This window comes from Armigeres subalbatus, chromosome 2, assembly GCF_024139115.2.
Source record: "Armigeres subalbatus isolate Guangzhou_Male chromosome 2, GZ_Asu_2, whole genome shotgun sequence".
Lineage (NCBI taxonomy): Eukaryota > Metazoa > Arthropoda > Insecta > Diptera > Culicidae > Armigeres > Armigeres subalbatus.
Window position 1 is genome coordinate 195939534 of NC_085140.1, and position 14944 is coordinate 195954477.

At 38.2% G+C, this 14944-nt stretch overlaps 3 protein-coding genes across 4 annotated transcripts in view; 1 reads left to right on the forward strand and 2 right to left on the reverse strand.

The window, feature by feature from the left end:
- The window catches only part of LOC134211460 (homeodomain-interacting protein kinase 2-like), a 72875-nt gene extending 69166 nt beyond the window's left edge, over positions 1-3709 (forward strand). For both annotated transcript variants that reach the window (XM_062688330.1, XM_062688328.1), the window contains exon 9: positions 2142-3709. In XM_062688330.1, coding sequence (XP_062544314.1) covers positions 2142-2255 — 114 coding nt within the window. In that variant the 3' untranslated portion in view covers positions 2256-3709. The remainder of the gene's footprint in view (positions 1-2141) is intronic.
- A 71-nt stretch (positions 3710-3780) lies between these two features.
- On the reverse strand, positions 3781-5097 carry LOC134209475 (uncharacterized protein K02A2.6-like). Its single transcript, XM_062685457.1, has one exon. It carries the CDS (start codon positions 5095-5097, stop codon positions 3781-3783), a length of 1317 nt encoding a protein of 438 aa, XP_062541441.1.
- A 324-nt stretch (positions 5098-5421) lies between these two features.
- On the reverse strand, positions 5422-6920 carry LOC134209476 (uncharacterized protein K02A2.6-like). Its single transcript, XM_062685458.1, has 4 exons — positions 6905-6920; positions 6143-6828; positions 5939-6023; positions 5422-5642 (listed from the first exon to the last, which is right to left on the reverse strand). Exons 1-4 carry the CDS (start codon positions 6918-6920, stop codon positions 5422-5424), a joined length of 1008 nt encoding a protein of 335 aa, XP_062541442.1.
- Positions 6921-14944: the final 8024 nt, after the last annotated feature.

The window sequence follows — 14944 nt, forward strand, 5'->3', positions numbered from 1 at the left end:
ATTGGGATTCGAGGAGGTCACCGAATTGACCAAATCATTTTTATTCAATCATTAAAGTTCTTACAAAGCCGCAGTTGTTCATAGTAGAGAATCTGAGAGCATTTTGAATATCTACCCATACTTGTTTAATCTAGCATGATTAACAAAACTTCTGTTTAGAAGATCCGGAGCACCCTATATGAATATTTTATGACTCAAAGACTAAACTGCTTAGTCCAACTAAATCATATTGAATAGGTGACGAGGCTAGTACACCAAACTGTTGAGAGAATGTTTACACGTTACTGGTGCTGCCTGGAATGCACCACAACAGATCGCTGCATCAAATAATTTTTTAGTACTTGAATCCCAATATATTGCCGAGGGGTTCCGATTCCAGGTGAATATTCTTGCTTATACGATAAGGATTAGCAAGGGAAAGTCATCATGCTCTCTCATTAAAAGCGGATTTATATTTAAGTGTCACTGTCTCAGAGAATTAAGTCCGCCTGGGTACTGCAAATTTTTGCGATCTTCTTATTGGAACATATATGCTGCATAGTGAAAAAAACTCCAAACCACCAACAGAGCACCTCACTTCTCATCGTTTCGTGGAGTAGCAGGCATTAAGCAATATATTTAGAGTGCCCCGCTTCAATCAAAATTAACTCTCATCAACCAGCTGTAAAAAAAATATTTCAATCTCGACTTCTGTCAAAATTTTACACCAACTTCATTCGCGTAATCTAGTAACCCCATTATCGCAAAATTATCGAGTTAACTTACGTTAATTTATCGAACTCCGATAATAATTCAGTTGATTCATCGTTATCGTAGCAACCGATAACGTTGATCACAATCAACTTTATCGGCGATTACGTTAAATTAACGATTAACAACCCTGCTTGGTAGGTTTCGGAAATACTCAGTGGCTGTTGGAAACGATGTGTCCGAAATGTTCCACCAAGTTTTTGTACGAGAGCAGGATAGTTGGTCGCAGTGCTTTCTTCATCGCAACGATCCATCTCAACGACCTCAAGTTTATCGTATGAATGCTATGATTTTCAGAGCAAATTGTTCGCCATTTTTGGCACACTTCGTAAAAAACCTAACGTAGTGGAACGCCTCCTTGGTTTTGAGACGTATAAATACTGATTTTTCATCAGCGATTTTATACGCCGTTTCCATAGTCAGCTTATCACCTTTCTGTGACTTCACAAAACGGGCCATATCAACCAAAGTTGGCTGAGAGGCACCGTCAGGAAACAAGAACGCCAGTGTTCTTTACTTCAACTATGTTAGACATTGTCGGCCAATATCACGCACGACAAAACAGCACCAAAGCAAAACTACGAGTAAATACACGCGTCTGCTCTCTTCGATCTGATACTGAACCCTGATTTTATGAATGTGGAAAAATACATCGAATAACCCTTTCTCTTTCACAGTTCCAAATTATGTCAAATGTCCGTTATGCCAAATGATCCACTCTTCTGTTGAAGCTTATAATTATGTCAAACGTCCGTTATGCCAAATGACCGTTATACCAAATGGCGTTAAGCCAAATGACCCAGAACCCTCACCCCTCTATTTGATACGTCCTTTCAACGATTATGCCAAATGGTCGTTATGCAAATTGGCTTAGATGTACCCAATACATTATGCCAAATGGCCTTTACACATTTTAGTCGTTTTGTGGGAAAGTATTCTCTTTTGCGGAAGAATGGGACTACGCACAAAAGGAGTAAAATTTGATGCATAAAAGGCATAAGTTTTACACATTTTTCCTATTTTTATGCATAAAAGTTAATCATTTGTGAATAATACATAGTCATAATTGTGCATAATATTTATTCCTTTTTGTGTGTAGTCCCATTCTCCCACGAAAGAGCGTACTTTGAAGTCATATTTGAATACTTTATATTCAAAACAGCATACTTTAAAGTCTTTTATGTGTAAAATTTTTTTTGCAGTGTATGGGCTTCCCCCCAACAAGAGTACCTACGTCCATTATATTAATTTGTTTTTTTGTTTGGTGTTAATTGTTTATCCTGTTATGTTTATATATTAAGATTGTAACAATTACATATAGCAACATTAGCATCAAACAGAAAACAGTACCTTCCAACATTGTTAGTAATCAATTTTATATCCCTCACTAGGTTCTTCCGACGCATCCGCTGCCGGCGCACATTCAATTCCCGACGCAGTACAGCCAGTTCGCACCCCTCAGTCCGGCCCAGATCGCGAACAAACACTTTTGGTTCAACGAGTAGATCGACGCGGTTGGACAGTCCGGTGATCGCTGGGATCGCCTTTTTTAATAGTCGCAAGTAGATGATGGGTATGGTTTTGTAAATTTCCCCATGTTTTTGTTTTGGGTCTGAATATGAGACGGACCAAGTTTGCCTTTCTTTTTTTTTAATAATTATCATGTCTCAATGAATTGCCTTATCGGAAATGTATACACAAACAAATGCTTTATTTAGAAGAGTATGTCTTACCATTGTCGTTAGGATTTATTTGTATGTTTTTTCCCTCTTCGCTTGCGTACAAATATAATTAGTAATGGATCATGATTAGGAAAAGAGTATAGCGAGGGCATAGGTAGATGTTTAGTTTGGTGAAATTTGCAGTTACAAAGTATAGTTTTTGGTTACTTCTAAGGAAAAAGAAATTCACGGTTTACGCAATACAGTTTATAATCCACCTCATGCATATATTCTCATACTAATACAACAAATTACATAGATAGGTCGGACAATTCGATCCGCGCATACGCTAGCGAACGGGAAATGGGAATGTTTTTGTCTTACAATGTATCAACTCAGAATTAGCGTTCAACGGTAGCAGAGGATGGAGTTGGGGTCCCAGCTTTTGGGAAATTTAGTGAGAAGGGAAGACTTTTTAGGCAAGCTTAGGAACGAGAGTTCAAGGGAGGGCAAAATATGTGCTTGTGATTATTTTATCTACTACCCTAGATATAGTCGAAAGATAGTCGTTTAATGTTTCTAATCTTTTTTTTCGCTTTACCATAGGCATGAGAATCAGTGTAAACAAATTATAATACCTAATCAGACGAACGCAGAACAGCATACAAAATACATGAAATCTTACACAGAAGTAATAGACGCATGGACAGTGGAAGTAAAATATATTCAATATTCTACATTTAAAGATCTCACACATTAATCCTATCTGAGTGCGTCCCACCACATATAATGTTTTGATTTTAAGTTAAAAAGCTAAAATAATCGTCGCCGTGTTTACTATCTATCTACTTATATTTAAAAAGAAGCTACCTTTCGAAAAGTTGATGAAAAAACTATACATAGGGCGAGGTGTTTCGTTTTTCGTGCGAGCAATGTTCGTATTTTAATCTTTGATAATGGCCCACTTGTAGATTGGAAGAGGACAAAGCTGAAGAACAAAAAAAACATAACGCGAGAGTGTGATTAGGTCTTGTTTCTGTACATAGTTAGTATTTTCTGCGGTAGTGTTATCCAGATGTTAGAGTCAGGAGGTGTGTACACATAATATGAACCGAGGTGGAACTATTGAAAACAATAATATATTTTTGTGCATATTTTATATTTATAGTTATGAAGAACACATACACACACAAACACTCATAGTAGTTGGAACTGAGAGGAAAGTAACAGTGAGGAATAATTCGTAAATGTTTAGTAAAATACAAGTAGAAAATCCTTCGCATGGATTTCAAATTGAACGTTGTGTAGTTGCATTTTTATTTGAAATTATAAATAATGGACTTCGAAAACGAGAGTGTATAGTACATTGCTAACAAAGAATAAATTGTCCGTTTGATTGCGGATGAAATGGAGCCGCTCGGAAATGAATGACTCCCAACTTTTCGCAGAAGGTGCGGAAATCAGCACTTGAAAACTGACTTCCGTTATCCGACACGATGACTAGCGGAATTCCAAAACGAGAGAAACATTCTTGCAGGAAGGTTGTTGTGGTTGAAGTAGTGGGAGAGCGAGTTTGTAGTATTTCTGGCCATTTTGAGAATGAATCTATAACGACTAAATAGTACATTCCTTCCAAAGGTCCAGCGTAGTCGATGTGAAGACGTAGCCAAGGACCTTCAGCGCGAGGCCATGGTTGTGATTGAGCTTGCGGTGGAGATTTGGCAGCACTTGTGCAGCTTGTGCACCGCCGGACGTAGTTTTCGATATCTTCGTCGATCGTTGGCCAGAAAACAATACCACGAGCGATTGCTTTCGCCCGTTTAATGCCTGGATGTCCATGATGGATTTGTTTGAGGATCCTTCTTTGGAAAAGCGTTGGTATCACGATTCTATCTGCCATCATCACACAACCGTCGATTAGAGAATAGGACTCTCGACGACTGAAAAATTTACGTACTTCGATATCGTCGATACTATCACAACGAGCGGGCCAGGTATTCTGAACGAACGAAATTACCTTTTTCAATACAGCATCCTTACTGGTGGCGGACTTCAGCATGGCGTAAGTGACTGGCAGATGTTGGAAAGAATCGTGGAAAGAGACGTTGACATCTGCTTCTATGTTTATCGTTGCAATAACGGCTTCTTCATCCGGCTTCTGGTGGTTGCTGATTAACCTGGAAAGTACATCCGCGTAGCCGAAATCTTGAGTTGACACGTACTCGATATGAAAATCGTGTCCCAAAAGCGTCAGCGCCCATCGTTGGAGACGATTTGCGGAATGGACAGGTATTCCCTTTTTAGAGCCGAAAACTCGCAGCAAAGGTTGGTGATCCGTTTGCAGAGTAAAATGACGACCCCACAGCATCCGATGAAATTTTGTGCAGGCATAAACTAAAGCCAGCGATTCTTTTTCGATCTGACTATAATTTTGCTCCGCTGGTGTTAATGATCTTGAAGCATGTGACACCGCCTTGATGTTACCGTTCTGAAAGCGATGCAGTAATACCGTACCGATTCCGGTTTTGGAAGCGTCACCTGCTACGATGATCTCTTGCTCCGGGTTGGAGTGAGCCGATTGCAGTACGCGCTTGATGTTGCTGAAAGCGTTTTCACATTCTTGATTCCATTCAAACTTGGTGTCCTTTTTGAGCAGGTTGTCCAATGGATGCCGTAATTGGTGCATTTCGCGTACAAATTTGCCGTAGAAATTGACTGCACCCAGGAACGAGCGCAATGTTGTGACGTCGGTAGGTGCGTGCATTTTCGAAATTGCTGCAATTTTTGCTGGGTCCGGTTGAATACCTCTAGCACTGATGATACAGTCAAACCTCCATGAGTCGATGTTGAAGGGACCGTCGACTCATGGAAATATCGAGATGTGGAATAGAAAATCCTTGGGAAGCTGATTGAAGGGACCATCACAGTAACCCAGAAAATATTTTGTAATATGGCATAATTTGCTTCTATGAGTCGATATCGAGTCATGGAACATCGACTCATGGAGGTTTTACTTGATCTGGTCTTGGTACAACCGACATTTCTCCGCGCGAAGATGAAATCCATATTCGAACAACCGCCGGAAAAGCATATTCAGTATTCGGTTGTGCTCCTCTAGTGTCTTGCTATGCACCAGAATATCATCGAGAAACACTTCAACGCCGCGTATGCCGGAAACCATTTTCGACATCAGCTGCTGGAAAATGCCCGGAGCTGACTTGACTCCTGAAGCTAATCGATTGAAACGGAATAACCGCGGTGGGTGTTGATTGTCAATAACTTCTTGGATTTGTCGTCGACTTCCACCTGTAGATAGGCATCCGACAGATCGATGATGCTGAAGATTTTACTGCCGGATACCTTACTGAAAATTTCCTCAGGCGTTGGGAGAGGAAAGTTGTTGGTTTCGAGTTCTGCATTAAGCCCAGTGGAGTATCCGCACACAGCCGCACTTTTCCGCCGGTTTTTTGGACAACAACGATGGGTGCTGCCCAGTCAAAAAATCTTTAGGTGATATGATGTTCAACCGTTGCAGTCGATCCAATTCTTCGTCAACTTTTGAATAGCGTGAAACGGAACGGGCCACTTTGGTCGAAAAACGGGCTGCACATCCTGTTTGAGGTCAAGGATATTTTGGTTTTCGTGCAATGGCCCAAGCTGTCCTGAAAAACTTCGGGATACTGGGTGAAGAAGTGTTTTTCAGACGAAGGCAATAAATTGGATTGATTCACCTGTTTGCAGTAGGCAGCAAGCGGTTTCGACCAAAGATCGAAGGCGTCCATCCAGTCCAACCCGATGATGTTCAAGTTTTCGACCGACGTGATGTAACAGATAGTTGTTTTCGTGACGTGGCCAATAGTTATCGGACTAATGAACTCGCCTACCAATTCGAGGGGCTCCCCAGATGCCGTAGATGCTTCCACGCTTGTCGTTGAGAATGAAGGGGATCCGATCGTTTTCCACGTTGTATGGCTTATAACGGTGATGTCGGAACCGCAATCCAGTTGTAACTTTGCCACAGTCTTGTTGAAAATGACGGATATGTACTTCCTGCGGCTATTGACCTGCTGCACTGTTTGAATGACCTTTGTAGAGCAAGATTTCTTCTTCTTCTTCTTGTCCCCAACGGACTTCGAGCTTGATGGTGTTGCGAAGCAACCACAATAGCCTTCTTTGTGGCCTATTTTTCCGCACTGCTTGCAAAAGTGCTTGGAAAACTGACAGCCCTTCACGAAATGCATCGCGCCGCACTGCCAGCACGGCGATGGTGGTGACTTACCGTCTGCTGATGACTTTGTTTGGTTGTTCGGCTGCTTTGTGTGCCGAACTGCTTGCACCGTTGAAGATGTAAGTTTCTTCTCGACCAACGCCGTGTCGTGCTTCAGATTCGACAGTCGTTGGCACTCGGTGACCAGCCCTGAAAGTAGATCAGCACACCTTTCATGGAAAAATCAGCAGAATTCTAAGGAGTTTCACTATTCTACAAAGATTACCACTTAGGGTGGCCATTTTTCCCCACTTTCCCCTATGTACAAAAAAAGATTCAACCGTCTAAGACGAGTTAAGTTATCTTACGCAGATACGTATTTCGACCTCAACTGTGAGGTAGTCTTCAGTGTCTTGCATTTGCCTCGATTTTCAGTCGTGCTAATCCAGGGGACTGAAGAGAAGGCTAATACGGCTACCCACCATTCATTCCATATGGCGCAAAATCTTTTTGTTTTAATTTCGTTTAATTCATGATTTTTTTTTTTGGTTGGAGCGTAGAACCACTGCGTCCATTGAGTTGAACTTTTGTGGTATACCCCTAATTACTCTTAACTATGTATTCGCATCTTGTAGGTTGAACACCATTTGTCAAGTAAACAACCTAAGACGCGTCTTTTCCCAGTCCGGTATAATTGAGTTAATAAAACTCACTACCTTTCCAGGATTTGCATATCTCCTGGTTGCATAAAGCCACTATTTAGAAATTTAGATCTACCCTTGTACAATGCATCACAACTGCAAAGCAGATGTTCCGAAGTTTCACGTTCCATGTTACAGAAACGACAGATATCATTTTGAAACTGGCCAATATTTTTCAAGTGATATCTGCTCGGGCAGTGTCCGGTTATTAGGCCAGTGAAGGTGCAAAGAGCTCTCTTGCTGAGTTCCTAGAGCTTTTCGGTTACTTTAACATTGGGAATTATAAATCTCTTTGATTGAGCACACTTTTCGGCAACCAATCAGTTGGTCATCAATCTTTGTGCTTTCCAGGATTTCAATTCCATTTTTATAGTACTGTATGATACACCGCAGAAAGGTTCGGCCAATAAACTGTGTGTTTGATCCTCGTTTTGCAAGCTCGTCTGCCTTTTCATTACCTTCAATGCCACAGTGTCCTGGATAGGTTTACGGAGTTCTCTTGGCACACCTTTCACAATGAAAGAATGCATTCCCAGACAAGTTTTGATGTACATTTAAAGCTACTCAATGCTTTGAGTGCCGCTTGACTATCTGTAAAGATACAAATATTTGCATATCTATATTTCCTCTCTACACAGATATTAGCATTCATTACATCATTATAGCAAAAATCTCCGCTTGGAACACCGTTGGATAGTTTCCCATTGCCACTGAGGGCCGAAGATTCCTGCTCCCGTTTTTGTTCCTATTTTTGAGCAGCATATGTCAGTTTTGGACGAATAATGGAAGTATAAATCCACTTTATCATTTTTGGTCTTAAGCCCCATTTTCTTCCAAATGTTTTAGAGCATATCCAGAAGGCACTAGTTGCCTTTCCGATCGCACACTCAATATGAGCATTCCAGTTTAGTTTAGAATTCAGAATGACTCTCAGGTATTTGACCCGTTCACTAAGCTGAATTTCTAGTCCTCCAAGCTTTAGAGCTTTTAGATCAAGTTTACTTTTCCTAGTGAATGATACAATTACAATTTTTGACGGATTAATGCTAAGAAGGCCTTCCTGAATACACCACGATTGGGTAAAATTTAGAGCCCATTGCATTCTTTCAGAAATGATATTGTCGAATTTCCCCCTCACTATGATGACAATATCGTCAGCAAAGCCTACAACCTCGAAACTTTTTTCTTCTAGAAGATCGACATTAGTGGTGAGAGGACCCCTCCTTGAGGGCAACCTTTTGTTGCCCATACTGTAAGAGACGAACTTCCTAGCTCCAGGGATTGAATCCTAAAGAGAATGAACAAGTCTCTCACTTATCATCTCTGTATACATATACGATAATGTTCGTGTCGAAGTTTCTTTTCTTCATGGCACATTCCATTGACGAATAAGAAGCGTTATCGAAAGCTCCTTCAATGTCCAAGAAAGAACAAAGTGCTATTTCTTTTACCGGTAGCGCTTTTTTTCACTTTAGATACCACTGTATGAAGTGCCGTAATTGTTGGCTTACCGGACTGGTAAGCAAACTGGAACTTAGACAGTGGATGTTTAATCATGTAATTTGAGTTGATATAATCACTCAACACCTTTTCCACAGTTTTCAACAGAACTGAGCTGACTGAGTAACTGAGTAACTGAGCTAACTGAGTATCGACGAGCTATTTTTCGACATAAAGAAGCCATACAAACACAAAAGGCTCGATGTACATCAACTAATAAAGTTTTCGCCAGGAGAAGTTAATTTCCGATAATTAGCACTAACTGCGTACGAACCAAAATGAGCGCTGAATTGGGGTATACCAGAGTCTATTATATAAGTGCTGTCCAATGAGAGCTTGAAGTAGCTCGAAATTTCTCCCTGTCCTGCTCATGCCCATTTGTTGACAAAAAAGAACGAGCAGGACGGAAACAACTTCGAGCTACTTCGAGCTGCTCATTGGACAGCACTATAGAGTTGCCCAAAGAGGATCTTCTTACATTTATTCTGAATGATGCTCTTGTTATTATGTTGGCAACTTTCATTTTTGTGCAACCCTTCAAGTGACTTCACGGGAACGTTCACTTCTAAAACTTTTTAATTCGATAACCAAGTCACTCACAATACTTTGCTCGATAGGTAGACGGTTTGACAGTTCAATAGGTAGATTTGGCTTCACTCTTTGCGCAACTCTTGCGTTTCACTCTTCTGTGCTAATCAGCTATTTATTGGAATTTGTGCCGTCAAAACACGATTTTAAACAGGACATAAGTCTGCCACTTGACTCACGAAAAACAACTGCCCTTGCAGTAGTCATTCCACCGATCACCACTTGTTGCTAAGGCTTGATGCCCACGTAGCGTCAAAAAGACGCAGGTGTGCACCGGGAAAAAGCGGTAACGCAGCGTCACCACGCCGATGCACACCAGCGTTATTTTAACGCTGCGTGCACGTGGCGTTGAAAAACCGCTACGTGGGCATCGGCCCTAAAGCAGCCACCCTCTGTGAGAAACCCACATTCTTCGTTAACAACTTGGCACGGGTCGCTTGACATCTTGGGATTTGAGGTTAGGGCGTGAGAGGTAGAGCGGTAATTTTTGGACTCTGTAATGGTTGCCCTCCTAAATGTTAATATTGAATGTAAACGTATAAAATATATAAGTAAATGGGAGGCAGTTTCACACTTGTTGAAATTTGATACCTCCTTTGCTGCAATTTTAACTATTACAATTTCTGTCTTCTGTTTTTTAAAAAAATCATGCAAAAATTTCAACAACGTTATTAGAGAAACAGAAAATGGTGAAAAATATGCGTAAGATATTCTACTTGTGGTGTTTGTAGAAATTAAGGCGCAGTCCATAAAACATGTTCTGTATTATTAGTGAGCGGCGCTATGGTGTTTGTGTGTTGTTGATGAAGCATTATACATATAAAGGGCGCACGGCCTCTGGAAGGCTTTGGTAAACTGTACTAACCAGCAAGAATTTGTGTTATTTCGAACAAACTTATTTCTTATTGTGCTAAATTGAAAGTAGTGATATATAGGACATGCAAACAAGAGAAAACAAAAATCATAAGCAGACACAAACACATGAGAGAATAAAACAATGCCTTATACAGATATGAATACAAAAAAGTATGATATAAATTAATTATCTAGTTATTGATCATATATATTAAAAGTGAACATAGCAACAAACAAATTAACAAAAAAAGTACTACGTTGAGTGTAATTATTCAGATAACAAAACAAATACCTAACAACATAGTTGACGAAGGTTCATCTTATTCACTTCAATTGCTTCGATTGTCGTCTTCTATTGCAAACTAAATATCGATTGATTTTTCTTGTGATTCGACGGGGCTGAATTATTACTGCTACACAACTATTATTATTAAGTGTCATTAGAGGGTACAATTGTTTTTAAATTACAGCAACTGCTAATACTAATACAACTAGTACTAAACTTTATTTCAATGGGTGATTATAGTAATATATGTATAGTTTTTTTTTAATTTAAAAATTGTTTTCGCGTCTCGTTGAGATAGGCGCTTTCTAATTTGTTTTTTTTTTATCGAACGTAATCCTAGTAGGAAGTCATATAATTATATGGATAATAGTCACCCCTTTCATATGAAATGCGCATACGCATCTATAGATGGGAAAAGAATCCGTAACAAACACATAGACACTACAAAACACAAACTCACACATACTTTAAAACTAATTCAATCAATTTAGAGAGACTGGAAATTTTTATATATTATCTAATGGTTAGGTTTTATGTATATAACTACTATTTTGTACACATGGTAAGCACTGATAAAAGAAACGATTAAGAATAAAGTTTAAACTACAACTTTTACAAACAATTACACAAATTGGTTGCAGCAACGTTCATTTGCATATAAATATAGGATTTGGTATTAACAAAAAACGTTTGAATAAGTCGATTTGTGTTTATTCCTTTTAAACCACTAAACAACTAAGAGACAAGTACGTGCGAGATTAGTAGCGCTTTATTATTCACTCAAGTCAGTCATTTTTATACAACAATATTTAAGGCTTTTTGTTTTCTTTGTTTTCTGTAAAAAAAAAAGTATAGAGGAAGTGTAGATTGCGCGCCAAGGTGTGCTGGCAGATTTGCCAGCTTTTCCTAAATCTTTTTGACTTTGATAAAAGCGTAATTTACGAATGGTCGGCTTATTAAACCCTCACTTCGATTTATATAACTTTGGATTCACTATTACGTGTGTATTTGATCAAATCGTCTAAACCCCATCCAATTTGCAATATTATATCTAGTATCAAACTGAAATGGGAGATAGAAAGCTGGAGGTTCCCATGATAAGCACACGTTCGTAACCTGCATTCAGCACACTTCCTCCGTCGGTAGTTTGTAGGATTTTGAATTTTACACTCTGGTTATATTATACGGTATCGATTATTATTCCTCACCTCGGCAAAACAAGTAAACCCAACTCAGCCGTTATTATTTTCATTTACCTACCATAAAATATGTTCAGGTGTAAGTTAGCGATCACCCCCACCCAAGATAAAATAACCCCACACAAATGCGGTAGACATAGGATCTATTTGAATCATTACTTTTCTTTGCCAATTTACTAAAATAACAATAATTAAACCAGCTAATAGGAAAGCTACAATTTTTATATTACTCAACTTGCTGAACCTTGTATATGTGTTAGTGTATGAAGTTCTCTTATTACTTTTATTCATTTGGTATGTAGTCTTTATTCCTTTTTGAATTTCTAATTCAAGTAACAATGCCTTATTATGACTTATGAGTATATATAAATTACATATGAGTACATTTTATACGAAAATAATGGATGGATGAAAAAATGATCGCAAAATACAAACGCTGAATAGAAAACGTAATAAATCACAAACGTAAAAAATGCTATAATTGATTTTGTTTTTTCTATTCTTTTTGTTATGTTCTATTTAATTTTAAGTTTTACGTTGCGGAGTATCACAATCCTTGTTTCATGGTCTCTTTAAGTTCTCGCTTTTGAAATTATTTCCACCATTTCTATAGTTTTTTTGGAATTGATTTGCCGTTTCAATATATTTGTTCATAATGTAATTTTTACTTTTATCCTTTTTTGTCAACAGTTGAAATAGTCACTTCAATGACCCTCAACGAGTGATGGAATTCTCAATGTCAATGAGAGATGTCACGCGACCTTTACATATACACAGGATTCTGTTTTTATACGATTTTTTTCCGCTCGTATTTTTTATCGTGCGACTTCAATTTATCACCAAAATCTTCGCAACATGTTTCAAAAAACACTGAATAAACAAAAAAAAATCACATGATAATTAACATGCGTTAAACAATTATAGTGAAATCAGTAGTAATTCAGTTTCATTCTTAATTTTCGACCACTATTCTAGTTTAAATAAGGAGCAAAATAGAACAAACTCGCTGGTTTCCCCAGCAGTATTCCATTCATGTTTTTCAAATTTTCAATTAAATGAAATCATTATGTTGCTGCCAAGAAAAGCGCCGTAATTGCAAAGTGGATCGTAAATAAAATGACGCATTCATACACCAAAACAATTGAAAAATATTTGAATCTCGTGATTCAATCGTGGTTCAAATCTGCAGAAAATAGAAGGTTTTTTTTTGACATTTAACAGGTATAAAAAATAAATCTAGAACAGCTGCTGGGAAAATAATGTTTCAGATTCATATTCAAACTGACAGCCCCGAACGATTTGAATCACTGCTGATTTTACTCTCATATGATGAATGGAAAATTGAGAAAATGCAAATCGTGTAAAACAGAATCCAGTGTACATATATTCTTTTTACTATCTACAGAAACATGAACGATGAATTATTAATCAAATGAATGGCTGACTGGGACAATACTCTGATTTACTGATTTTAACGAACTAGTAACAATCCGTGTCGAAAAATCAATCTATACCGTGCACGCACCCAACTTTGCGCAGCTCCTAACTTTGCGCATTTTGCGTTTATTTTTGTAATAGAATGCGTTTAAATTGAATTTCGAAATATAATTATTACTTGTCAGCACAATATACATGTTATCATAACAGTGCATGCATTTTTTCGCTGTTAAATGACATATTTTTCATTTTAATAGTCGAAACTTGTACTGAAAACAGTGAAAATGACCAAAATGGCGTGTTCTTAGCACAAATGACAAGTGACGGTTTACCCGAAAAACTGTATTTTTTGTAAATTTGCTGATTACACATGGACACAATAATCATAATATTGTAGAAGCCATATCATGATAATTTGGTTAGTTATTTACATTTTTCTTTAAAATATATGATGCGCAATGTTAGGAACAATTTTTCAATACAGTGTACCTAATTTTGCGCACAACTCGTATTTTTTCGATATTTTCAACATTTATAATATACCTCGTCGGAATAGGGTTTACGCAAAAAAGTACTTTTGTTAGCTGTGGCCAATGTACATAGATGAGGCTGTACATACACCAACAGACGTGAAAACATACTAAGTATGTCGAATCATAAGAAAATAATGCCGGGCATCCTCATATTCTCAAATATGCTCAAGTATGCCTACAAATGGGATGAACATAAATTGTAATAGTAGTATTAGCTGAAAAAATACAATTTGGATGAAAAATTGTATGATAGACGCTTGCTTCGTGTTAGAAATTTTCCAAGTTATGTGCGCAAAGTTAGGCATATAATAAGGGGTCTGCTTTGAAGTTCAATTTACTATTTATTTTAAATTTTCGTACCAAATTTAGTTCTCAAACAATAAGATAATAATAATACTACAGCATGGAAACTATTTCAGGCAGATAGCTTCTTTCTGTAAGTTGTACGAGTTGATTCAATTTTGTATTTCCTTAACTGCGCAAAGTATGGTGCGTACACGGTAATCCTGTCTAATAAGAGCTCGAAGTAGACTGCAATCGCTTTCGAGCTCACTTTTTGCGTCCATGCAGCAGACTTCAACCTACTTCAAGTCGCTTGAAACAGATTAGAAGCTGTAATCGGAGCTCGTTCGAGCAACTCAAGGTAGCTCGGGATTGTGACATTTTGATTGTTGTAAAATGAAACAAAACTATCGAAACAGAAGTCGCAACTCCGCAAATATGTAAAGTTAGTTATTTTTGCATTGATCCCAAGAAACAAAAAAAAAAAACTTTTCTTGTGCTTGGTGAGCGTCCATTGAGAACCTAACTCGAAGTAGCTTGGCAGCTCTTTGTTGAAAAAAAAAAAATCTCGAGTAAGTCCGAGATACTTCAAGTAAGTTCGAGCTGAGTCATTAGACACCACTTATGTGTTCCCGATGGCGTCTGTGCGGTGAAAGATTTTTTTATCAACATCTATTGAACATATCGTTCGAAGATTTGTTTCGGAATCGTTCGAAGATTTTCTTCGGAATTCCTTGACAATTTGTTTCAGAATCTTCCGACAATTTGCTCCGGAGTTCCTTGAAGATTTAATTCGGAGTCTTCCGACGTTTTGCCTCGGAATCCCTCAATGATTTGCTTCGGAATCATTCTTTGGTTAGATTCGGAATACATCGACGGTTTGCTTCAGAATCCCTCGACGAATTGCTTCGTAAGCATTCGACAATTTACTTCGAAATCCTTCGA